We start from the raw sequence: 26,778 nt of genomic DNA, 5'->3' as shown, positions 1-26,778 counted from the left end.
GCCAGTCAGAGTAGATAATACTGGGCTATAGGGAGAGACCTCTCTAGTCTGATCTGATCTAAGGCAACATCCTGCATTCCAATGAGTTACTTTTTGTTACAATCTTGCAGCCAAGTGTACTTGAAAAAGAGGGTTCCAGCTTCCTGTGTCTGGAACATCCCCTGCCACCATATCTTCTTGCAAGTAAGCATTATACCTACTGCTCGATACAGCAGACTGGGGTATTGGTTAACAGAAAATCCTGTGCTACACTTTGAATGCATGGACTGCAAAAAACATAAAATAAATGCAAACACAGGAATCGACTGGGTTAAGGAGAAATAGCTTGGTTGCCCCAGAAATAAATCTGTGCGGGAGAGATGATACAGATACAGTACAGTCCAAAGATGTCAGCAAAGGAATGCTGGTCCACACACAGAGATGTTTTATACCCTTTATAAAAGTGAAAGTTCTCATTTCTCATAAATGTCCTTTTCAAGGAACTAAACAGACTTTAAACGTTTGTGTGTTTTTGCACCCAGAATGAGCATTAATTCCAGTGTCTAGAAAAGAACACGTTACTGGTGACATTAACAGTACCACGAATGTCTTTGGTCTCAGCTATCTGTGGTCCATACCTGGATAAACTAAACACTGAGCCTATACAGGTAGGTGATCATTGTGCCAACTGTGCCTGGTGGGTGCTAAAATCATCCTTACCACTTGGCGGAGTGATACAAAAAGACCAAGTTACCTTGGAATTAGGGATGGGTGGGAAATTTAATGCAACCTATGTAATTTGCACTTCCAGAAATGACAGCTAACCTTTGAAATTTGAACTTCTCCAAACCTTGCGATGGAGGCCTCCCACCAAAACGAAATGTGTACATAAAAATGCACATATTTGTGCACTTAACAAACAAAACTGGATTATATTAAGGAAAATTGCATCCAAAAAGTGTATTAGAAGACTGACAAGGTTTCAAGATGACCTTTTTAAAAAAAAAAAAATCACAAACTGATGCAGTAATGTGGCAAACTGAAAATTGAGGAATTTGTCCTCCTGTACTTGGTTTGAGCTTTCTTACCATGAGCCAGCTTAGTTATCTGCATGGGTTGACTCAAATTCATTCACACATGGAGGAAAACATTCTTCATGCCACTTGTGCAGCATGGGAAGTGTTGCCACCATCCACTCTTGTTCTCTCCTTTCTCTTTCCTAATTAAATTTTCTTCAGCTTTTCCATGAAGTCTCCTTGGTTAACCAAAATGGAAAATTCACACATCTCTCTCTACTTAGTGGTACAGGCCATTATTTCTGTGGAGCAGCAAGAGCAGCCTTGCCCTTACTGCTCTGGTAGCACTGGAGATGGCCTTGCTTGAGTAGGCTGGTAACCATACATATGGGATAGAGAGAAGGCTTGCTTTTAAAAATTTATGTTAAGATTTGCTGCAGTGCTTGAGGTGGCTAGGACATTAGACAAGAAGGGCACTGCCTCACCAAGCTCATTCTTTCTGGAACCAGTCCTTACCTGCTCACTGCCTGACTTACAACCAGTCTAGTAGGTGGCACTGGCTGCCAGCCTTCTCCTCCTTAGTCTCAGTGTTGCCCTTATAGAAGTCAGCAGGAAGGCTTGGAACAAAACCAGAATTAGTTGGCTCTGCCTATCATTTGGCTCTAGCTCAGACAGCCATTTCCTTGGGCACCCCCTACAGTTGGCCTTCTTACTTTTTGCCCTTCCTGTCCCAAGGGGCACCGGTCTCTACTGAGTGCTTCAGAGGGAAGGACCTGCTGTCAAAATAGTCCCACAGCATAGCCATAGCCAACCAATAATGCACTTTTCCATAAAAGCACCAAATACATGCAATTTGTGGACTAGATTAATACACAGTGACAATGTCCAGATACTGGGGCATGTGTTATTTCATGTGCACATGCACTGGAGTTTTTAAAATGTTCTTGAATGGGTGGGTCATTGGTATGTGCCTTATACTATTTCATTTTTAAATAACAAAGCGTGCTGATGCATATTCTCAGTGAAAGGTGAAAGGAGCACTTATGTGAATAAGGGGGTAACACTGCATTGTTTCATACACTAGCCATCTGCTCTACTGAAGTAGGCCCCAAACTCTTTGAAGTACTGCAAAAAAAAAATCTGCAAACCTGTGATATCACTGTGGGATACATAACACATAGATCAGCATGTGTATTAGGGTAAGCAAGTCCAGCTATCTAGAAACGTCTCATTTTGTACCTAGCCCACATTCCATTCAACTTGGGGGATCGTCATAGAATGCCTCTTAGCTATACTTTTAAAAGCCTTCTCCATTTCTTATCCAGGGTCAAAATCCACTAGCTCATGGTATTTTTCCAGACAGGCAATCCTAGTTACGTGCTTGTTGGACACCTAAACTTACTGCTGTTCCAAGCTCTCAAAAACTCTTCTTAGAAGGACATGGTACAAACAGAACACCACTAACCAGGACTCCTAATTTTCATTTTACCAGCTTGCTCTGTGACTCGCAAGGCTATAAGGGGATATTTTCAGTAATATACTATTCCAGCACCTTTGCATATAGGGAGGGATACAGTCCCACTTTTCAACACACAGAAATATTGCGTTCAGTGAAGATATATAAGAATATTCCAAAATTCTCCTACTCTCTAGAGTAGAATCCCAAAATTCTCCTACTGTCTAGAGAAAGTAGTCCTTTGGCAATGACATCGTGGAGGCAGGCCTAATATTGGGAATGTCTGCATTTACAAGAAAAAACTATTTCATGCCTGATTGGCATTCCAAATTAAGACACCAGTCACTGGTGTGTATTTGATACATTTTGTTACTTTTATACTTCTATATTTCCTCTATGCTTGTTTGATATATTTGCCAATTTTTTTAAAAAAAATACCATCCACCCTGCAATTGACAGTTGTCAACTAACAGCAATTGTTGATTGCTGTTAGTTTAACTAGACTAGCAGGATGTGATGGGACAAGCCATGGTGGCATTTAAAATAGTAACATCAAACCCTTGTGCTTCTTCGGTTGGGCACAATGGTGGCTATTGTGGTTTGCTTGGGAAAAATCATCCAGGAACATATATTTCTCTTTAAAGAGGAGTTCATATGTCTGATCCTGCCTTATTTTAACCTCCCTCTCTGCAAGACATGACATGCATGAAAGATGCATAGAGTATGAATAAAGCTGAAGAGTTATCAGGGTGGTGGATGTTTGTTTTTAACAGATCATTTAAATATGCGTGTCAAATTAATGCAAGTCCAGGTATTGGGTTTTTAAGAAAACAGCGTTCATAAAAGAGTACAATTGTCACGACTGCATGAACATTACTATTTGTGGCATTGATAGATTTTGGCCCCCTAGATGATGAATGTCCCTCCCCAAAACACTCCATCCTTGTAATGAAGCAATTTGAGTACAAGCCTAATTTCCGGTCTATAAGCCATCAGAAGGCTGAACGCCTTTCAATCAGAAACACAAAGAAAGAGATTTACTTAAATAATATTTAATGATGGATCATGCTCATGTTTGGTAGGATTTCTAGCATCACATTTCAGCAACGACAGGCAGAGAGTTCATCCAAACTACACAGAAAGTGAGAGTGTGATAGGAGGATGCAATGATTGCCAGGGGATACAGGTTTCACCTCCAGCTGACAACAAAGCAAAAACTAACATGGTGTGTGCCCACTAGGTACGAAGCAGCAGCAAAGCAAGGTTGTGGCAAGGGAGGAGGGAGGGGAGAACCCTCTTGACATAAACCACATTACATTCTACTCCCTGGATCAAGTTGATATATTCCGTATCTTCACAAATAACCCTGCTTTGAGCCAAAACTTTGCAATTCTGGTCAGCAAGGCAAGCTAAAACAAGGCAAGACACCTCCACTGCAGTCTCTCTTGTTACCCCCCACCCAAAAAAGCATAGAGATTGGGAAGAAAAAAAGATTCCCCCTTCCCAGCCATGGAGGTGAGATGCCAGACATACAAATAAAACATGTTGACCCTTTAAGATTGATCTCTCTCTCTCCCCTACGCACACAAATAATGACACAACTTAGAGCAAGTGCCCATTTCAGAAGTAAACCTACAAGGGGAAAACGACCCAGTCTTTGTACACTTCATGCACTACTCTAAGCAAGGCACTGGCTACAATATGGAGTTTCAGATTTTGGTCCACAGCAGCCTAGAGGGAGGGCTCCACAAGGTCCCTGCCTGCCTTAGAAGAATTCTTCATTATCTGTTGCTGCTGCTCATCTCATGTTTAGCAAATGCATTTTCCACCAAATCGCAACTGCTCGCAACTACAAGGTCAAAAGTGCCTGGGCAGCAAGTGGGAGGCAGCACTGGGGAACTGACTTGCCACTCATACATCTTTTTCAGTGAGCATGCAAGCTTTACCTAAGAGTCTAAAGGGAGTGAGGACTGTCTGAAGCTGGTTTCTTACTCCAAGCAGTTATACTCACAAGGAATTCCCTGCCGTGACTAGTTGCCCACAGACTGCTAAGAAGGCAACAGAGGCCCAATATGTCAAGTATAGTGGGCTGCTTACAGGTAAGCTTCAGAAGCTGTATGATGGTGAACCACCTGGTGGTCAGGAACCTGTGGAAGGTACCCTTTCGAACTCTTTCACTGTGCAGGACTCAAGATGTAGTGCTGGGAAAGGCATGGATCCATGTCCTTCTGTGTCTTCTTATGCGCTTCCATTTTGAGTCACATGGCTTCAGAAGAAGGCAGAAGTTACGCTTGTTGTCTCACTGAGATTCATTACCTGCCTCCCACTAGGAGCCTTCAGTCTGTTCCCAGAACAGCCGTAACTTTGCTGATGAGAAAGCCAAACTATTTCTATGCCTTTTCCTCTTGCTAAATGTAGAAAGAAGATCTTGACATGTATACACATTATGCAAGAAGCTGTTCTCCTCAACCCACTGCAAGAGGGCAAAAGGAGGCTGCCTACATGGTATGCAAGCACGGCAATGTGTACTGGGAACTAATAGCTCTTCCCAGGCCCAGCTAATTGAGAAGCAACTTCTCTTTGAGAAATGGGGTTGATTATGAGCAGCTACCCCACAGGCACACGTATCAGGCACTAGAATAGTGGCCGAAACCAGATGTGGGAATAACTTCTCAACTTAAAAAAATAGCAACACTACTTTAAAACAGCTCCAGGGAGAGCAGCCAGAGCTTGAGCAGCAGCAGGTGTGTGCATGTGTGTAAGCACGCACGCACACATACATGCATAAATCTATATCTATATGCCCGCGCACACAAAACACACACTTCACTTGCACCTCTAATCCCTAAACTGCTACTAGCCTCACAGCAGAAATTAAAAAGAAAATGCAAGCATGATACAGATACCTGTTTTTCCCCCAGCTCCTGGATTAAGAGGAGGTTGGGGGGGCAGTTTAGATCAGGTAAATGGAGTAACATATCACTCTCAATGCCACTGATCCAATCAAAAGCAGCTACTTTAAAAAAAAATTCAAAAACAAAGAAAAGAACAGTCAGGATTGCTGATCGTGTATCTCCTGTGTCACATCCATTTTGACCCTAAGGGCAAAGGTCATTACCGCCCTCCATGATGGATAAGTATTTTGGCTCCAAGGCTTTCCCCCAGGGAATAGCCATAGTCTTCCAGTGCCAGAACCATCTTCAACCTCCTCTTGTTACATTTTATAAAGATACCTAACCCAATCTTTTGTTACATAATTGTAGAGAGGGACAGGGGGATACACAAAAGTTAAAAGTGCCAGTTACCTGGCACGCTGACGTCTTGTTATTATGCTGGACTAGACTTGAAGGTCCCCTCTTCCCCAGTCACGCATTCACAGTAATTCACCTCCTAAGGCAGGAGTTCAAGAGCTGATGCTTTCCCCGAGCTAAAGAGACTAAAGTTTCAGGGCTTTGAAGGGAAAGAACTCGTCTCGTGGGTACACTTTACACCAGACCCTAACACTGAAAAGCTGGAGGCTGTTGCATTGCAGGAGCTGTTGCAACATGCCATTCCAATAAGAAGAGGCAGGCCAACTTAACCAAAACAGATGTTTTACCAGCCAATGAGAAAGTGCAACTACCAACGGCCTTATAGAGGACAGAGCATGGAAACAAAAATGGGAGGTAGAACACACCACCACTCTGCTTTATTCCCTGGCAGGGCCACACAAACACACACACACAGAGAACCCCGAATACACCTGGGACACACGCTTACATTGCTGGTGCTTTGTTTTGCCTCTCTGCAAGTGTCGTCAGGTGCTAGGGCCTCCAAAATTTACTCAGCAGCTCCCTGCTGCGTGCTCATTCCCAGCTCCCTGGCCTCTGCTCAAAAACAGGATCACCAACATCTGCAGGATGCTCTTTCACCTTTCTAGACCAAATGGAAATTTCTAACCATCCCTCCCCCCGCCAAATGCCCCAGCAGGTTACCAAGTGCAAACAAAACATTAACGTTTTTCCAGGAGAAAAAGAAAGTAATAGTACACTTAAAAATAAAAACACAAATTAAAAAGGTCCATGGGGTTGGCCAGGGTCTCTTCGTGTTTGTAGGACAGCCCCACCTTGCCAGGCCAAGACGGGGCTGAATGGGAGATTGTGAACCAGCCATTCTTCAGCGAGCATCCAGGCTGGAGCTCATGGTCAGAAGGTCTTCCTCCTGGATAGTCTCCAGTTCCTCTGTCTGCACAGCCTGTGTGATGAGGGTCAGCTCCTGGGAAAGTGTCTCGTAGCGGTAGGCCACCCGGATGTCTGGCACATTGGTGCGCCGGATGTCGTTACCCTCAGGCCCCTCCTTCAGGTAGTTGGGTCCGAGCCAGTAGCTCTTTACCTGGGGCGAAAAAGGAAGAAATCAACCCCTGGTTAGGACAAATGACAGCTTATTCCATTGTGCCATTCAACTGTGTGAAGCCCTCTTAAAAAAAAAAACAGAAAAGGTCCAGCAGCAACACCAACACTCTTCCCACACACATCCACCATGGAGGATACGGAAATCAATAACTACTAGCCAGGAGGAGGGGGAATGGAATGGAGCACCCTTGAAAATGGCATGGCTGGCATCCTGCACACCACGCTGCAAAAATCCCACAGGCTCAGAAAGTGTGTGCTGTTCTCAGCTGTCCAGGGGTGGAAGAAGGATCTTTTGGGCAAGGAGGGGGGCTGCTTTCACATCAAAAGGATTGCAATGGACAATTTGGGCTCCGGCCATGTGCTCCAGGATGAGCATTATCCAAACTCAATTCACACACCCCAGGACCTTACTGACAATAGGACAGCTCCTTCATAGGTGAAAGGATCACACTGGTGGAGGCTTAGGGACTATTCACCTTGTGACACTCTTCCTACCACCGCAATTTCTTCCCTTTCCAAGGACCCTTTCACAGTGGCCTTGCTGCACAAAAGGCCAGAGAGTGGGAAGAAATGGGCTCAGAAGATACACTGAGTCTAATCCCAGCCACCCCCTTTCACAGATCCTAACTTGTTACGTGACAAATATAAACATCTTCAGCTGGAACATGTTCATGTGTGTGCAAAGATATGGTTGGATAGGAGGCCTTAAACAGATCTTCATTTTCTAAAACCAGGCCAGGTGCATGAACCTACATAAGATTGGAGGGGCTGGCATGTGTAATCTGTGAGAGGTCAGGAGATGCAGTATTACCTTGTGGGAGAAGCCACTCATGAGCACACTGTTGCGTGCAAGTTCGCACATGTCACAAGAGCTGAGCTTCCAAACCTGTGTTGCAATGCTGTACTCTTCCATTAAGGGCTCCTGTAATAAGAGATATTTGTCAGTCAGGCTGCATCATGGACTCTTGCATACACTAGTGCCATCAAGGCAGGACTTTGAGGCAGGTGTCCAGGGTCCTATTCAGCTGAACAAGCAGGAGGGTCCTCCAAATGCATCAGGGCTTGCTTACCACATTTTGAAAATAAGCAAAGCAATACACATTACCACCTAACGAGGGAGCATCCCCACAAGACCATGTACATGGAGCATTAGCTAGAGGTAAAACATGCCACTGGGTTGGGTTCAGGGATTCTGGTGCAGATTGGATTGGGTGATAAGATGGATAAGCCCATGAGACATATCTGGCTACCCTATAGCAATTTCTCTGTACTAGATAAATTAGGAGAACAACATGTGGCCAATGTAGCTGAAAGGATGTAGACAGCTGAAGCAATATCTACCCTCCTGTAAATACGGCTCACTTGCATTACTTGCCTGCCCTTCCACAACTATCCCTCCAGGCTGAATCAAGTTCTACGTTTAACACCATCTACTCTGTTCCTGCTGTGACTGCTCTAGGAGACAGGCGTTACTCCAAACAACTCAGCAGACAGTCACTAGGTGGCAGCATTTATGCTGTCACCATCCACACTGTGGTGTTGAGAGAAACATTCAACTGGTCCATGTCTGAGTGTAAAGCACACTGTGTGCTTGTACAAGCACAAAAGTATGACCAAAATGGAGAGGAAAATACGGGGGGGGGGTTTCTCTAGGGAAAAAAAAGTTGCTGAAGATACTTCTGAGCTCTTCCACAAGGTGATGAAGTTCCAGTCCTCAGGGCCAAGTTCTACGACTGTATTCAGTTTCTGCCATGCAGGCAGGCCATGAAAAACTGGCTGTTATTTTTTGAGGGGGAAGAACATATCTGGAAAGAAATGTGGGTGGCTAGGTAGGAAGCCAGGCTCTACAAAAGGGACAGACTCCACTTGAACCAAGATGCAACTCAGAATAAAAGTCCCTGAGCAGGGAAGAGCCAAGGGGAGCTGCCGAGCTTATGGTTCAGGATGAGGTGGAAATGATTCTGATGATCCAAATGGGGACAAGGTAGAACTGGGTAATGAGCGTACAGCAGGATGAGATAGCCAGTCAGAGCCCAAAGGACCATAGGGAAAAACAGAACAGATGAGATATTATAAACCTCCAAACCAAGATGGGGCCAGGGTAGTGGTGGTGGTAGGGGAGCTGGAATGCTTGGCTTCAAAAAGAGAGCATTGCTATAGCAAGCATAATGGAAACCTGGAGAAGTGGAAAGAACCAGTGAGAAAAGCTGTCATCTCTGGATACAAGCTCTACAGGAAGGGCGTGGCAAAATGCCTTTCACTTGCAACAGTGAGCATTTTTGGCAGTGGCCAGAAGTTACATGGGGCAAGTGAATGGAAGACAGGGTCTCTCTTCCATGCCCTCTCCCTCTGGGTCACAGCCCCGCTTGGCCTCTGCTACATCACACTCACCTTAGTGAAGTGGAACTGCAGTGGATCATCGGTGGACAGGGAGACCATGAGACCCCGAGAGAGATACTCTGGCAGAGGGTTTCGATGGTAGCTTAAGAACAGGCTGTTATTGCTGAGTGGGGACATGGCAATGCCAATCTGGGCCAAGTAGTAGAGGTACTGCAGCACAGGCGCCTATGGAGCAAGAATGAAGGGTTTAGAGCTGGGCAGCATCTCCTGCAAGTGCTGAGTCTTGCCAAGTAACAACAGAAGGCTCAGGAGCCTCTAACATGCAGGCAATTTCCTAAAGACAACAGCCCAGCTGTCTGCTCATGTTTCCCCCTCGCTCTTTCTCTCTAGGTTCCCACTGCGTGCTTGTGCCAGAACCACCCAGTGCCTCCCTATAATGACAGACCAGAGCAGGCAGAGTTGGTGCTCATGTACATGGGGAATGTGAGCCAGTGTGGTGTAGTGGTTAGAGTGCTGGACTAGGACCTGAAAGACCAGGGTTCAAATCCCTGCTCAGCCCTGAAACTTTCTGGGTGACCTTGGGCCAGTCATTGTCTCTACCTCACAGGGTTGTTGTGAGGATAAAATGGAGGGGGAGGACAACCATGTACTCCACCTTGAACTGCTTGGAGGAAAGGTGGGATGCAAATGTAATAATAAACAAACAAACAAAAGTAGGAAGTTGCCTTATACCAGGCCAGATTATTCATTCATTTAGCCCAGCATTGTTTGCTCTGACTGGCAGCAGCTCTCAGGGGTCTCAAGCAGACATCTTTCCCATCCCTACCTTCAGAAAACCCCTTTAAAAGGAGATGCCAAGGGTTGGTCCTGACAGCATCTGCATGCTCTCTGACACAGAGCTAAGGTCTCTCCCAGCGTACCTGGAGGCACATGCGCTAGTTTTTGCGTGTAGCACCACTCACACGTCTTACTTCCTCACCTTGCGGAGCAGAAGGCCATGCGATATGTTCTCCGATAGCATGAAACCCGATACTAGGTGATGGATTGGTCCTGCCTCCCCACAGTGGGGGCGCAGCACGAAGGTGTGGAAGCCTCTCTTCCTAGAGAGAAAGAGCAGCAAAGTACACTGGTCAGTGTCACTGCAAGAGCAGCAGGCAATGAGCCGGTAGCATAAAGAGAGGAATGGAAACTAAGAGCCCAGTGACTACACCAAACTTGTGAAGCTCACACAGGAGCCACAGACTTCAAGGACCTTGGGCATCAGCTTCTTTAACAGACCACTGTGCAGCACAACCACCAGGCTCCTTAGGAGCCTGGGCTCAGAAAATCGCATGCAGAGTATTGGAACAGGATTGGGTAACCTCAGGCCCAGGGTCCAATTGTGGCCCTTCAGTCCTCACTATCTGGCCCTTGGCACTCTCCCTAGGCCACACCCCTTCCTCAGGTCACATGCCTCACTGATCCTCCTTTGCACCCTCCTTGGTGCTGGAATGGATGAAATGGAGAATACAGAGAAGTATTTGTAGAAAGAAGCCTACTGTACAAAGCTAAAAGTCACATTCATTGGTCTAGCCACTTTTGCCTCTGGCCCCGCCCACCACTAGCATGTGGCTCCCAGAAAGGAATGTGGCCCTTGGGCTGAAACAGTTTCCACACTCCACTTTGAAGGGACAAGAACACCATCAATGCAGAAAATGTTGGGAAGGGGGAGGGAAGAAAGGTAAGAAGAAGGCCACCTACCTGCGCAGGTGATTCAGAACCGCCATATTGGCATATGTGTAGTAAAGGTAGTAGGAATAAGGTGGGTTGTCCTCTTCCACCCAGTTCCCAGGCAAAGGGCTGTCCAAGTTGAAGATGTGGTGCTCTGGCTTGGATTCATCATCCACACTGTCAAATCCATCCACCTGCCCATCCAGAAGCCAAAGGAAAGGAAAGAAGAGGGTGAGACGGTCCCACTCAGTTTCAAAGACTCTGGTGAATTCTCTAGCCTCATGTGAGGTGAAAAAAGCTTTACAATACTCCAGGAGCTTATGGAAAGATGCCCACCGGAACAAAGCCCAGCTAAGTCAATTTCTTAAGCAGAACTGAAATGTCTATGATAGGACTAAAGATCAAACACCTGAAGATCTGGTGTATAGACATATTCCAGCAAGAAAAAGTCCCCACAATTGAGTGTTCATGATAAGGGGCACCCAAGCCCCACATATGAAAACACTTAGGTATAGCTATCTCTTCAGCCTGCCCCAGATCTAGAGACCCTGCCAGCCATCCCCTTAGCAAGCTTCCCAAGATGGGTTGGGCTTTTCTGGTGATAGCACTTACATGCTCCAAGAAGAGGTGCAATGCTGGGTGGCTGGCAGGATGGATTGTAGCTTCGAAGAGGGGTAAGAAAATGTTCTCTAGCATCTCCTGGAAGTTGGCCAGCTGCTTCTTTGTCTTGTACACATCACTGTTGGAAACAGAGGTACATGGAGGACACACCTGTCATTTATGAAGGCCTAAAGCACAAGCTATCACATTGCTCCTTGCAGCAATAGCCCAGTATTGAATATACTCTGATCAGCACCAGCACTCCAGGGTCTCAAGGAGAGCTCTTTTATACCACCTGCTATCTAATCCTTTTAACTGGAGATGCTGTGGACTGAACCTGGGACTTCTGCATACATACCATTCACCAGGCCAGGCACCAGCAGACAGCTAGGTTGGGCACTGGCTGAGGGCCCCTGCAGCTGACAGGGGCCACTGCAGCTGGATGGGTGTAGCTCCCGCTTCATGATCCACTGTAACATTCGGTCGCGGAGCAACACTCCCCGCCGCCACAGCCTAGCCATACCACTTCCCACATTGTTGCATCAGCGCACTGCGTGTGCATACTTTCCATCATTCAAGATGGCAGTGGGGGCATCAACACCACCCCACCTCCATCTTGGGGGATGGCAGGCATGTGCACACCTATTTAAGCCCCCGATAACAGCAGTAGTGTTGCCACGTAGCTGCCATTGCCACCACCTTCGAGGGTCCACTGCCGTCTGGTGCCCAAGAGCCTGCTGCAGTCTGGTGCCAGCCCTGCCATTTACTAAGCCACAGTCCCTCCCCAACCTAGATGCCATGTTGTTTTCAGGCTTGCCTCCTATTTATTGCCTTCTTCTAGAAAATCCCAGCTTGTTCTAGTCTCTCTGGGAATCTCAGCATGATGCACTCCTCAAATGCATGACAGGCCTCTGTTCTTCACATTGTGATATGAAAGAAAGCTGGCACACCCACTCTGCTGGTCTGTTCAGACCAGAAGGAGTTGTACATGCTTCACCAGCCAGTGCAACAGGTGTTCAGCTTAGAACATGCAACCCTATCTGAAGCGCTAGCAAGCTGTGTTGATAGTGTAGCCGAGCAGCTAAGCTGTAAGTGTGCTCACCCACTAAGCTAGGATTTCAAGCACAGTGGAAGCCCAAAACACAGATCCACCAAAACAAAGTCTTCTAAATTTCTCATTAATGCAGTTTATCTGTCTGTCGAAAATGCACAAGAAAAGTTATTTGTAGTTTAAAAGGGCACTGGTTAAGGAATAAATATATTTACAGGACATATAAAATGCAGAAGAAAAAACATTTGTACCTTAAAAGTGAATAGATTTATATGATGTATACCCTTCTTTTCTGCATTAATATTCAGCTTGCCAGTATTGTTTATTTTTTCTAATACATGGAGCAGGGGAGCGGAGATACACCAATGCCACATCAAAAAAGGCAATTTAAAAGCAGTAGTAAAAGCAGCTATACAGAAAGACATATTTACAGGCCGATCCTATGCATGTCTCCCCAGAGTTAAGGAAGGACCTAGCTTGGGGCTACAAGATGTGCAGACCAGAGAGAAAAGAGGAGCCAGGAGCTGAAGAGAGCGCAACCTGACTTAGCAAGGAAGGAAGAGGAGAGGAGGAGAGAGCAGGAAGAAAAGTGAACTCTGATAAGCTGAAAGAGCAAAGGCAGAAACTGCCATCTAAATGGCAGAAGTCAAATGGCAGGTATTATTGATTGATTGATTCAAGAGATGTGCTGTTGCCAGCTGACCAGCAGTGGTGTGGGGCTGGCTTGTTGCTTATTTAGTGGTGGTGTTAAGATTGGCGATATTCAGTAGTTTGTTACGTGGTTTGAAATGAATAAATATTTTTATTTAAAAATAAAAAAAACTTCACTCCTACTAAATTCCATGTGCTTTACTCCCAGGTAAGTGCATATAAAACTGCAACCCTGGAGACCTTACCTAAAAGAATACGTACTCAAGCAGCACAGTCTTCACTGTTCTTCCAGAAATCGACAATGAAGGGAGCACAATGTGTTGCCTTTAGGGGCCTATTGCACAACCTGGGTGCCAAAACCAAACAAGGCCTGTTCTCTCACACTCACCTATTCAGATTCTGCAGGTGAGGGGAAAGTGCAGAAAGAAAGGCCTGAGAAGCAAAGCAAGATTCTGCTTTGGGAACAAAGTCTTCCACTGGCTAGGTTTTACATTTCACCTTTTGCCTTAACAACTGGGTAGCGACTGCCTATTTAACATGACAGCAGCTAGTCTTTGCAAATCCCTTTCTAATCCAAGTAACTCCTATACTTTTCTAAACAGGAAAGGTAGTTAACATTTCTCCTCAGTATTAGAAGAAAATACCACGATTGTCTCAGGCAGTACACGCCAGCACAACAGAGCAGCAATCCTTTTGGGCTAGGCCTTCCAAAGAGCTGCTCGCCTTCCTGCATGACGCAGGGAAGTGCTACTCACAAGAGGCGAGGCACCTGCACCAGCCAGCGCACGTTGTTGGAGTGCACCTTGTGAGTCACAGCCCACTTGGCCAACTTGTCCCACTCGTCACGGGCTCGGCCGTAGATGGAGAGCCGCAGTTCTGCATTCTGATACTTGCTCTCTTCCAGATCATACATCACCTCCTGTCAAGAGATAGAAAGGGCTTGTCAGCCTCAGCAGCAAGGCACCACAGGAAAGCGCGGCCACACGCATCCTCACAAAATGCACACAGGCATACCCTCCTTTGCTACAGAAACACTCTCACCCACTCAGGTGTCAATACCTTGTAGGATGAAACTCATTATGGAGCCAATAGGGAACCCTGTATGCCTTACACCTTCCTTCCGTGCAAAAATAGAGTAACTTCTCTGCCTGGAGTTCTTTGCTTTGGCTTCTTGTGTCCCTTTGGACAGACCCTGCCCCTTTCCAAAGTGACTGCTGTCTTTACCCTTCTATCCCTAGACAGGTGCATCATGATTTCTAACCTACTGGAAAGGGGACAGAATGAAAAAGATCCGTAAGCTTGGAATCTTGTCAGGCCTGCATTTTTTGTCCTGGGATGAAGGGGAACTGGCAAGCCCAACACACGATGAAGAGAATAAATCACAGGCAAGTTTGAATATGCTTCTTGTCTTCCTTTTCCTTGTTCAAGTACAGAAGCTGGCACCAGACACAGATTTTGAAGCCTAAGAATGGGAGCTCTTTTTAAAATCACATAGAAGTCTCAAGCCCTCATGACTGAGGGCAAAAGTTTGAAAACATGCAAGAATTATCTGGGAAAGGGTCAGAAACCAGACAAGGGCTTCTAGTAGTTGAGAAATAAAGCTCAACTGCCCTGCACAGTTCCCTTTCCTTTTCCTACTCCTGGCTCTCTTGACCCTATTAATTATCCTAACACATTTAGCACACCCCTCAGGCAGTAAGCAGGAGCTCCCAGCTGCACAACTAAGGACACCAAGCAGCCTTCACCTTGATGATATGGGCGAAGTATTTTCCAGAGACTTTGTTGTCTGTCTTGATGAAAATCTCTCGCAGGACAGACTCGCCGATGGGATTGTACTTGGCATTGAACTTGTCAAAGCGATGGAAGGTGTTACGATCCTATTAGAGAAGACACCAACAAAGATCATCATTTTTAAGTAGCCATAATGTCCAAGGACTGAGACTTTCCTCTTCCCCATGTAGCCCCTCCAAATGACTATAAGCCCTCTAAAATGGCCTCCACAAGACTTCTATCTTCTAACAGCACAGAGCCTGCCCCACAAGCAGCACTCTCCAAGTCCAGAAGCTGCTGATCAGCCCTTCCATAGTGTGGATCTCCTCTAGGACAAATGTCACTACCACATCATCTATAGCTGGGCAAACTGAGGCTAAGCTTCAGTGGATGTTGGCCAAGACATAAATACTAGAGAGATGGTCACAGCTAAATAGAAGAAAAGTCTAGAAATATAATTCAAGTATATAAGGTAGATTTACAGTGGGATAATAGGGAACAATTAATATCCAGCTTGACATGTTTTGAGCATAAAGTAAAGTTGCCATTCAGCCACTTCATTCCCAAGTAAGGAAAACGCTAACAAAAGTCAGTAGCCCCCAACCCAAAGCAAGGCTTACTATGCTCCGATATGGGTATCTGACATACCGCATGGACATCAAGAGTGTCTACGCTGAGATCGTATGCTGTGAGGTTCATGGTCTCAAAGACCTCCTTAAGAGTTTGCTCCTTGCCCTTCTCTACATGGACGATTTCTTCCAGGTGCTTTTTCATAGCCCGCTTGATGAAACGCAACAAATGCTTCTGGTTCATGCAGGATGATGCATGGATGTGCGTGTCCACCTGCTCATGAGATCAGTGGTTAAGAATACAAGCCAGAAAGTATGGAGTTCAGATCTTACCTTAATCATGAACTCACAAGCTGGCTTTAGGGCAAGCCATAATCTCTCAGCCTCAACCCCCTACCTGTAACATGGAAATAATATCACCTTACAAAGCAAGCGTTTTAAGGCAAGTATGGGGAACCTGTTGCTGGACAACACCTCCCATCATCCCTGGCCACTGATAACACTGGCTGGTGCTGATGGGAGTCTGAATCCAACACATCTGGATGGCTACAGGTATCCCACATTTGTTTTAAGGACTGCAATGAAATTTAAAAAAACATGCTGTATCAATGCCCATTATTCAACCACCAGAATAATGAACTTCTTGCCACCTTGGTTGATTGGTGACCTTCAAATGGGCAGGGAACCAATTATTAGCCCGTCTATGCAAGTGGGGTGCAAACAGCAATATATAAAACCAAGGCCTGAAAGAGAGTGCCTATGTATTAAGATGTACCAAATGGAGAGAACCCCACATCTCCATCAGACCTGCCACTCCTTACTCTGGCACTGTAGAGGCCAGGCACTGTTAGGGCTGTGATGGTTGAACAGCCAGGCTACAGTGGTTCAGCATTCTGCAGTAGCTGTTCATATTCCCTGGATTCCAGTTATATGTAGTATAAACATCACCTGTAATAATCTCAGGCACGTATTCCTGAAATACAGTATGCTAGTACCTTCCGGATATTGTAGAAGTCACGATGTGGAACCCTCTTCTGGGCTGCCAGCTCTTTCATCTCATTGAGCAGGACATGCATTTGGAACTTTGAACTCAAGTACTGCAAGCGTCTGTAGCAGAAGGATTTTCTGGACAAGCATGAAAAAGGAAAAGGGTTAAGTTTCACACAGCTCTAAAACCAGACCTTCTCAGCATAGTAGCCATCATTGGAAATCATGAAAGCCTAATTTCATATCTGTCCTTGAAGACAGCTCATGGAGCACTGGTCATGTCACAAACTGTGTTTCTAAGGAGGTTCGGATGGACGAGATGCTAAATGCCAAAGACAGAAGATGGGAAATTACAAGGAATTCCATAACATCAGAATATATTGCCATGCTGTCTGGTCAATAGTCCAGCTAACTCAACATTGATCAGTCCAGTTCCAGATAAATTCAAAAGCAAGGCATGACGATCCTTGTTTTTAGTGCTCAGCATCAAGTAGTCAGAGGTGTGCTACTCTCGGTCTGAACATGAACTTTGTAGTTCTGATTATTGTAGCAAGCAGCACCTAAAAGAACTGTTCCTCATATTTTTGGTGCAAGTGCTCACCACAAAATCTTGCTATGATAATGAGTTCTACATGATAGATACCAGAATCATAATCCACCCGGCTTGAATGCGAGTCTAGCCTCATCTAACAAAACTGTAATTTGGAAGAGGGAGCCTGATAAATCTTGTCCCTGCATATACAGATCAAGAAAAAAGAAAAGCGGCATCACTTACATGGGACCATTGATTATCAGAGCCATTAAGACATTCATGTCAGCAATGAACTCCTGCAGGTCAGGGTAAGGCAAGTCTAGTTCTGTGGTCCTTTTAAAAAAAAAAGGCAAGAGATAAAACAAAACAATGGACACTCAGGATGTCAGCACAAGGGCATTGTGGACAGCATATAAAGAAATCAGGTAGTGGCTACACTACCTATATGTGCATTTTGTGTAGTTATCTGTGTAAAATGAGACGTAAAGCCAAGATCAGTTCTGCCAATAGCACAGGAGAAAAAAAAAATTGCCTCTAAATCACTTGCTAGGACTAGAGGAAGAGGAGTTACAAGAGAAGGCTGTAGCTCAAGAGACAATTGAAAAATAAGATGCTCCAAATATAGAATTTGGATATTCAGAATTGATTTGGTAAGATATTACCATTGTTGCCAATTTTAATTGTCAGAATGTTGGACTCTGTATTAGACCAACTCTGTTAATCAGGATAACTCATCTTTCTACATTTGGTAGGGTAGAAAGTTAGATTCCTGAGAACTTTAGCTTTCATTTTAAAAGAAAAAGTAAGGAACTAGTCTTCACTACCATGGAGATACTGTACATTTGAAAACACATGGGATGGTTGTGGGAAAAACTCCTGTTCTTTAGTGTGTGTTATTTCCCCTCACCCAGCTATGCCTCTTTTCCTGCTACTGCACTACTTTATCAAAAACTCCAGATATTGGGTTCATAAACTTCATTTCATGTAAAGCTATTCCATTGCTCTTGCTCATCTGCCCTGGTTACCAACTAGCTTCAGGGCCCAATTCAAAATGTTTGTTATCTTTACCTTTAAAGCAGAGATGGTGAACCTGTGGCCCTCCATATGTTGCTGGACCCCACCTCCCATCAGTCCCAGTTAGCATAGCCAGTGGTCAGGGATGATAGAAGCTGAAGTCCACCATGACCTGGAGCGCCACAGGTTCACCATCCATGCCTAAGTGGCTTGAGCCCTGGACGTCTGTACAGTTCTCCTTGTCTGCTAAGACCGACAGAGGGAAGGCCCATTTTGGGTTCCTCCCTTTAAAAAAAGTTACAATGAGGATTTGGAGCAGGGCTTTTCTTTTTTGCATGTATTTATTTATTTTACAAGGCCAACCCCTTGGACCTCTCTGCACAGAAAGTCCTGTCCAGTTATATTATAGTGTTCCTTCCTCCACCTTGTAAAATCTTGGTTGTTTGCAAGGGCTTACCCAAAGGTCTCTGTAACTAGCTAATAGCTTTTCCACTAGAATATGATGTTCTTTACATTCGGTTTTATTGTATAGTGTTCTGAATATGTAAGTAGAAAAAATGTAGCAGTGCCTCTCTGTGCTCTCAGAGCTGTGTAGGCAGTTGTCAAATCACACCCTTTCCCTAGCCCCTGTAGTATAACAGCCTTTCCCTACTTTCCAAGGGCAGATGGATATAGGGAAGAAAGTACATGGTTTATAGTGATTTTGGCAATGCTCATTGCCAGACATCATGTGCATTTATAATGGTTTGCATGAAGAAAACATCATCATACAGATCACATATCCAGTGTACCACAAGATGTACCACAAGATGCCACATAAGAGTACAGAGATAGTTTCAGAGCAAACAGAGAGTAACTTGTTCAGTTAAATGTGGGAAGTGCACAAAATGGCCCTGAACGACCTCTGTCCTCTTCTGAATTTATCCTGTCACTGAAGAATACTCTTTCCTAGAAACACTGCTACAACACCAAGGTGTTTGTATCCATGCACTCTACCATTTCCCCTTACTTGTCAGTGATGTCCTGCTTGGTGTACACATGAACTACTCCATGGACCATCTTGAGGCCAAAACCAAGGTCTCCAGGCATTGATTCAGGGTCACACTTCTCATAAGGATGCTGGTTCGTAAATGGTGGGTGCACTGGAGCATCTGTAACACAGGAAATATGCATATGAGAAGCTACACCATTGCCTAATCACTAGAGCTACTTCGGTAATGAGAAAACAAAAATACAAATAATAAAACTAATTATTCTCAGGAACCATCTCTCTCCTTGAAGACAATGCCACATTTCCTCATCCAGTTTTTTAAAAAAATATGTTATTTGTTCATTCATTCATTCATTCCTGCAAGAGTTGGTGAGAAAGAAAACCCAGCACATGGAGCACAAAACAAGAAAGTCAGCTCTGTGATGGCTGACTAGATATGGAACATGATAGATCATGTCAATATGGGATCAGATAGTTTCATTGGGTCCCAGTCATGCCATCTCTTCACCGCTCATCCAGGGCTGATTCCATGGGAGCACAGAAATCTTGTAGAAAGTAGTATTGGGTGTAAAGTTCAGTTTTCCTAAGAATCTTCATGTGTTGCAAGGTTTTGCTTCTTTCTTTCTTTCTTTCTTTCTTTCTTTCTTTCGAAAGACCAAGTTTCTAGTTCTTAGGTCAGAAAGTAAGCTTTAAAACATGGGGGCAAAGCCTCCTGAACTCTCAGAATCCAGAGGGATGACCTGCTGCTGAACAAGATTTGAAGGGGCTGGGACTTCAGTACCCTGTGTGAACCCCTTGTCCTCCTCAAGACTATCAAAATCAGAATAAAATTATGCAGAGTAGTATGAAACTTGCGCCGTGGAAAAATTATGCAAATTTACTAGACTGGAATAATTTGTACAGGTTGCAGAACTCAACTTTTCTCACCACAGGATTTGGATTGCCTTAATGTAAAGAAGAAGACACAGCCCTGCACTCACCCTAGAGCCCCATCATCTTTCCATGGGCTCACTTTAACAGTTCTTTGTAACTGAGCCCTTGCAGACACAGAGAGATATCCTATTAGGTCCTGTAGCCACCCAGTTCTAAGCTGGAGATAATGCACAAGTTGCTCCCACATCTGTCACTGGTTGTGGGGAGGAGAGGACAGCCTCTGGACCATCCATTGGCTTCTAACTCCATCCAACCTACCTACTGGACGTGCAAGAGCATCACCTACGCCGTGGCTACCTTGTAAGTAACCAAGGATCAATCTAAACCGTCTTCATTCTACATCCTTTTCTTATTGACCACTTAGTCACTGAAATGACTTTGCTGGATGGGAATGATCTCTCAGATGCATGCCCAGACTCAGACCTCACCTGCAGCCACAGGAGTCTCAGGAATCTCTTCATACATCCTTGGGGCCAAGGGCTTTTCTGAAAGGTCCTGTAGGAACCGGGCTGTGGTCTTGCAGACGCTTTGCAGAGAAAGCCCCATATACTTCTCCCGAATGAACAATGCTTTCACCACACTCTTGGCAGCATCCAGCAGGTCTGTGAAGGGTACCTGAAAAGAAAAACAATTAGCTGAACTGGGAATGGCACCTATCAAGGCACCATGATGGGCAGACTTCAGAGGCTAAGAAGCAGATGGCGTGAATCACTAGAAATAAGTTAAAAATATATAATATATAAATAAGTATATGTCTGCCTCATTGCAGACATCATTAAGTGCAAATTTCAAATAACCACAAAATGATAGTTTATTCAATAAGGACACAAAATAAAGACAATAGCCAGAAGGAATTTTGCAGAAATTCAATGTTTAACATGGAAAAATACAGGGACTCGGTTAGGTAGCTGGTCGCTCTACCTGCTTTGGGAGATCTTCATCAAGACCCAGTTCGCATGCAGAGTTTCAGTAATCGTATATAAAATAAAAGTGCAGTAAAGGTCCCACTGCTTCTTAGTGCTGGCTAAACCAAATTACTTCAGAGGTTTCTAACAGCCATTGGCCATGTTTGGACATTACACTAAGCCATAGTTTCACATGATGAGAACAAGCGGTAGTGAGCCTTTGGCTTGTGCACCACCCCGCCCCAGCTTTCACTTCCACTTCTGAGTTCAACCAACCATGGTTTAGCGTGCAGCCCAAACCCTAAACTGTGGTTAAAATTGACTATGGCTTGAAGATGGCTTGTTTTAATTTTAGCCACAGTTTTTACAACACAACAACATGTGATTAATCAAAAACAAAAATGAAAGTTTCTGTATGTTGGGGGGAAAGGGTGGAGCTTGCGAGCTGGGTGCTCACATAGGCTCATTCATATCATGCAAAGCTATGGTTAAACGTGGCAAATCCAGCCACCAGGTGTCCTTAGGCAAGCTACTCTCCTCAGCTCCTGCCTCCTCCACATCTTCAGTGAGAGAGTGATAACATTGATTCATCTTACAGGATTGTTGTAAGGATTACAGCTAGAAAAAGCTTTAAAAATACTTGACAACGCTATACAAACGTTAAGTATTATTTCAGAGGCTACTGTGATAACGTAAAACAAATAAAAGTTGTAACTATTTCTAAGACTTTTTCTAACATCTTCTTTGTAAAGCAAGCAAGCAGGGAACACAGCTTTCCCGATGCCAGATCAGACTATTTGTCCATCTAGTTTATTAGATGTATTGCCTACTGTTACCAACAGCTGCTGTCCAGGGTCTCAGAAAGAGGCCTTTCACATCAGCTGCTACCTGATCCTTTTAAACTGGAGATGCCAGAGGTTGAACTGTATCTACATACAAAGCATGCACAGTATGTAGAACATACTGAGGTATGGTCCTTCTACTCAGGGCTAGACTGCAATCATTTCCTCCCTGGGGGCTATTCCAAATGCATCTTTGTCATCAGAAAACAGCATGTTGTACAATCAGAATCAGAATGTTTATTGCAGTCAGAGACCCGTACAGAAAATATAAAATACAGAAATAGAATAGTATAGAATGGAATAAAATGTTAAAATCTAAGTAAATTAGGACAACAGAATAAAATCTATAATAGGCTTTCAGGGGAAAGATTTTGAACGTTTGAGTTGGGCTGCATAAACAAATTTAGCAACTGAGATCGTATGAAACCTATTTGAGCCAGTCAAGAGACAAGATAACAAACACTTGGGAGATTTATTGAGAAGCTTTTTAGTGATTGGAAATATGTATTTGTGACGTTCAAGCGAATATAATGGGCAAGCAAAGAAAACGTATGAGAGCGTTTCTATGCTATCCGCATTACAGGGACAAATGCGTTGGTCATAGCCTATTCCCTGATATCTCCCTTCCAACAATGCTGATGTTAAGCAGTTGAATCTAGCCTTGACAAATGCTTGTTGATATTTAGGTACAGTTAAAAAATCAAGGTATAAGGCATGATTCAGGGGGTCAAAGCTCAGGTTATGATGCAAAGGTGAGCAGACTTTGGATGCTGCAAGGATTGAGCTTTGAAGATCTATGTCCCTAAGTCGAGTTCGAATAGTATGTCTGACCATTACAGGGTCTTGGGAAGATAGATATTCTAAGGAAAGACCTAACCTGGGGAGTTTGGCAAGAATGGTTTTCATCCATATGGAAAGATAGGAATCTTCCCAGAGGAATGCTAGATGTCCAGATGGACAATCGTAGGATAATTTGAGCCAATAATTGAAGGCAAGAGACCAGGCTTGACATTCAATCGAGGTTAGGCCAGCTTCTAACCTAAGGGCAGCATTCGGGACACAGCTTGGGACACCAAAAATTTGGCGTAAAAAGGTTGAAAGTACTGATTCTACAGTAGAGTTGTAGGCACGGATCCAGAGAGGGGCACCATATAATAATTGAGGAATGATCTTGGTTCTAAAGACCTGGATGGCTGCAGGTATAAATTGCCCCCCTTTGGTGTAAAAATAGCGTAAAATACTTTTCGCTGTAGACCGGGCTGTCAGAATAGCCGCACGAATATGTGGCGCCCAAGAGAGAGAAGAATGAAACATAATGCCAAGGTATTTGTAGGACGTAACTTGAGCGATTCGTTGGCCATTAATTGTCCATTCAGAAACTATGGGTCGTTTTATGAAAGCTAAAATTTTGGTTTTGGAGAAATTAATGATAAGGTGATTGTCTGTGCAATATAACATAAAAACTCGGAGCAAACGTTTGAGGCCAACTTTGGAGAATGATAGGAGGGCCGCATCATCTGCATATAACAGAATAGGGCATCTGTGTTCACTTACTTTAGGAGAATGAAAGTTTGGGGGAAAACATCTTGCTCCCAAATCATTCAAAAAGAGATTGAAAAGTAGAGGAGCCAAGACACAGCCCTGCCTAACTCCTTTTGTTGTGGGGATCGGGTTGGTCAGACCCCCATCACGTCCGCAGCAGACACGCAATGAGGTGTTCGAATGCAGATTGTGGATAAGGAGAAGCAATCTTTTGTCAACTGTTGTTTTTGCCAGTTTAGCCCATAATTTGTCCCTTGGAATAGAATCGAAGGCGGACTTTAGATCAACAAAGGCAACGTATAGGCCGCTCCCCGTTCGGTTCCTATATTTTTCTGCCAGATGATTTAAAAGTAGGCAATGATCCAGGACAGATCTACCCCTCCTGAATCCTGCCTGTTCCCAGCCCAGAATGTTATCCTCCTCTATCCAGGTTGACAGTTTCCTCTTCAGATAACTAGCGTAAAGTTTCCCTATTACTGAGAGGAGGCTAATTGGCCTGCAGCTAGTGGGATCGCCTCTTGGACCTTTTTTATAGATGGGAACAACTATAGCTTCCTGCCAGGCCTCAGGGAAATGGCCAGTATTGTTTATCAGAGTAAATAGGTTAGCTAGTATGGGAGTTCACCAGTCTTGATGAGACTTCAAGAGCTCCGGGGGTAGATTATCACTACCCGGGGCTTTGGCAGATTTTAAGTCATCAATCAAGTCTGTTATTTCACTCTGAGAAACAGGTGGCCAAACTGGGACATTTCCAGGGTCACAAGTGAGGAGATAGTTTGGGGGGATGTAACGAATACCCTCCTGCAAATCTGTGAAATATTGTTCCCATGTGGGGGAAGAAATATTACATGGAGCATGATTAGTAAACCTCATAGTTCCATTCACAAGGGACCAGAATCTTTTTGAATTTTTGGTCTTGGCTGCATATATTAGGGACTTCCAACCCTCGTGTAGTGCCTGTCTCTTTTTGGTGGCTATTAAGGACTTGTATTTCCTTTTAATGGTATAGTACTCAGAAGGCAAGGTACTGGCATTACGCTGCCGATATTGTAAATAGATCTGTCTTAGTTGTCTCTTAGTAGACAGACACTCATTATCAAACCATCTGGGAAAGCCTGCTCTTAAGTTTGTTCTGGAGGCTGAGGAGTTGGGAATTAGGAAGGAATTTAAAGTCACGATCAGGGAATCATATACATTAAGGGCCATTGGAAGGTTAGAAATGTTCCCTAGATGTTCTTGAATGGCCAAGGCAGAAGAGGAGGAGATAAAGGCTGCTACCTTAGAAGCTACTTGTGGTGACCAGATAGAACTCCTATGTATGAAATACGCTGAGTTAGCTACCAGATTGTATTCCACATCTAATCGACTCTTCTCTTCTAGTTGAACTAAGAGAGATAAGGGGAGGTGATCGCTATCTTGTCTCTTACCCACAGAGAAATTAACTACTGAATTCAATAGCTGATGGGAGGTTATCACGTAATCGATTACACTGCTTCCTCTACTAGAGATGTAGGTGTATTCAGCGCATATATCCAAAGGATTTAGGCCATTAAGGATAATAAAGTTATGACTACCAACTAGTCAGGTTAGGCAAATCCCCGGGTAGTTAACCCTAAGGTCCTTAGAGGTCCTATCAAAGGCTGGAATGTAATGTTCGTTATCCTCACCCTACCACAGTTTAGATGCAAGGAGACTATCATTGTTGGGACCGATCCTGGCGTTGAAGTCTCCCATAATAATTATTAAAGCTTTGGGGAACCAGGACTCCAACTCTGTTATATAGTTGTCTAAATCGTCCCATGATTGGTCGGTGTATATCCTTGCCACAGCTGGAGGCATATAAACATTGATTAGGAGAAAGGATACTGTATGGAACATCAACATAACAGCCATAGCAAGATTGTTGCATGGATGTATGTTTCTAGAGTGAGCAGTCAGTGCAGTAGAGATTAATATTGTCATATCTCCTTTAGCTCTGCCTTGGCATTTAGCCAAAGATGGAGCTGCTGGTAGATCAATAGAGACAAAGCCATCCAATAATAAATTATGGGTAGACCAAGTCTCCTGGAGGAAAATTATGTCATATTGATTCAGATAGTTAGTCAGTTCTGAGTTATTTTGCTTGGCATTCCATCCTGCTATGTTCCATGACAGAAGGTATAAGGGAGGGTTTGTCAGCAATGTTTTTCGACAAATGCAGGATAATGTTACTAATCCGTGTGGAGGAGTTATTGTAGAAGGAGAATGTCAATGTAATTCATCAATTCGGTTTAGAAAACCTGTATCATCCATAAAGATTGCACCAGATGACTTAAAAGGAACTGGATGTTTGGTCAACGTTTGAGTTGGCCTAGATAAGGGAAGGTCAGAGTCAGAAGAGAGTGAAGAGGAGTTTTTTTCCAAGGGACTCACGTCAGGCTTCATATCCTCTAAACGCTGAATTAACTGGTGTAGTTTGTTGATAATCATCGCTCGCTCGGTGTCTGGTAGTTGAGAGTAAAGTTCCGCGAGTTGAAGCCCCTCCGGCTCCAATTCGTACATTAGAGTTGCCAAAGTTGGGGTCTGACTGGGGAGAACAGCGAAACGACTTGATACTGGAGAACTAAGCTGTAAATAAGACTTTGAAGGGTCATAAGTTAATGACGTCCCTGTCTCTGAGAGGGACAGTCTAGGGGATTGTAGAATGTAGGTCACTAGTGGAGAAGGAGAGGCGGAATTAATGTAGTAACGCTGTATTATTAGACCCCTAGTCTTAAGGTTCTCCCTGATGCCATGAATCTGGCTGGCAATAGCAGGAGAGTGGAAGGTGACAATCAAGCGCCAGTGGACAGGTTTAGTGGCTACGTTAACCATGGACTTAATATAGTTCGTACAATACAATGGATGTAGCAGTTGAGCGAAACAATTATCCAGAAATGGGATACTCGGAAAGGAGGGCCAGTGACCCGGGGCCCTTGAATTGTACGACACTGCCAGTTTTCCAGGTTGAAGTACAAGGTTCCAGGGGCAACGTTGAATATTAACAGAGGGTAACCTTGTATCTGGTTGTGGCATCAGTAGAGGAGGACTTGCTTCACAGACCTTATTTAGAGATTGATAACTGGAAAATTTGCCCCCTTGTATTGTAGAAGAGCCATTCTTTTGTGAGCTGTTGTTGTCTGATTTGTTCTGGCATTGCTCTCTCAGGGTATAAGCCAGCGTCTGGGTATCCAGGAACTTAAACAGTGGCTTGAAATTCATTTTCCTATCAGAGATAGGTTTGATATTTTTGATGTTCTTTGGTTTCTTGGCTTTTCTTGTTTGCTTTTGCCTCCCAGTGACTAAGGAGTTTTCCGTCAAGAGTATATTCTTGTTTTTACCAGCTCCTCCTACAGTCGCCTTTTGCTGGGCACTGGTAGGTGGCAAGGTTGCCAAATTCCCATGTCCCAAAGTGCTCTGAGGAAGGTGAGACTCCAGTGTTTCCACCAGAGTAGTGAGTAAGTTGTTAGTTTCTGCAATA

General features: G+C 44.3%; 1 protein-coding gene across 3 annotated transcripts in view; it reads right to left on the bottom strand.

The window, feature by feature from the left end:
• Positions 1 to 3,487: 3,487 nt before the first annotated feature.
• The window catches only part of AMPD2 (adenosine monophosphate deaminase 2), a 55,575-nt gene continuing 32,284 nt past the window's right edge, over positions 3,488 to 26,778 (bottom strand). For all 3 annotated transcript variants that reach the window (XM_061632582.1, XM_061632580.1, XM_061632581.1), the window contains 13 exons: positions 20,419 to 20,605; positions 19,076 to 19,217; positions 17,296 to 17,385; positions 16,529 to 16,658; positions 15,613 to 15,807; positions 14,940 to 15,071; positions 13,950 to 14,113; positions 11,505 to 11,631; positions 10,923 to 11,086; positions 10,162 to 10,282; positions 9,234 to 9,407; positions 7,654 to 7,764; positions 3,488 to 6,822 (listed from right to left, as the gene is read on the bottom strand). In XM_061632582.1, the coding sequence (XP_061488566.1) occupies positions 6,607 to 6,822; positions 7,654 to 7,764; positions 9,234 to 9,407; positions 10,162 to 10,282; positions 10,923 to 11,086; positions 11,505 to 11,631; positions 13,950 to 14,113; positions 14,940 to 15,071; positions 15,613 to 15,807; positions 16,529 to 16,658; positions 17,296 to 17,385; positions 19,076 to 19,217; positions 20,419 to 20,605 (1,953 nt within the window). In that variant the 3' untranslated portion in view covers positions 3,488 to 6,606. The remainder of the gene's footprint in view (positions 6,823 to 7,653; positions 7,765 to 9,233; positions 9,408 to 10,161; positions 10,283 to 10,922; positions 11,087 to 11,504; positions 11,632 to 13,949; positions 14,114 to 14,939; positions 15,072 to 15,612; positions 15,808 to 16,528; positions 16,659 to 17,295; positions 17,386 to 19,075; positions 19,218 to 20,418; positions 20,606 to 26,778) is intronic.

The sequence above is a fragment of the Rhineura floridana genome, chromosome 6, assembly GCF_030035675.1.
Source record: "Rhineura floridana isolate rRhiFlo1 chromosome 6, rRhiFlo1.hap2, whole genome shotgun sequence".
Taxonomy (NCBI): domain Eukaryota; kingdom Metazoa; phylum Chordata; class Lepidosauria; order Squamata; family Rhineuridae; genus Rhineura; species Rhineura floridana.
Note: the sequence above shows the minus strand (reverse complement) of the source record. Positions and strands in the feature narration are given on the sequence as shown.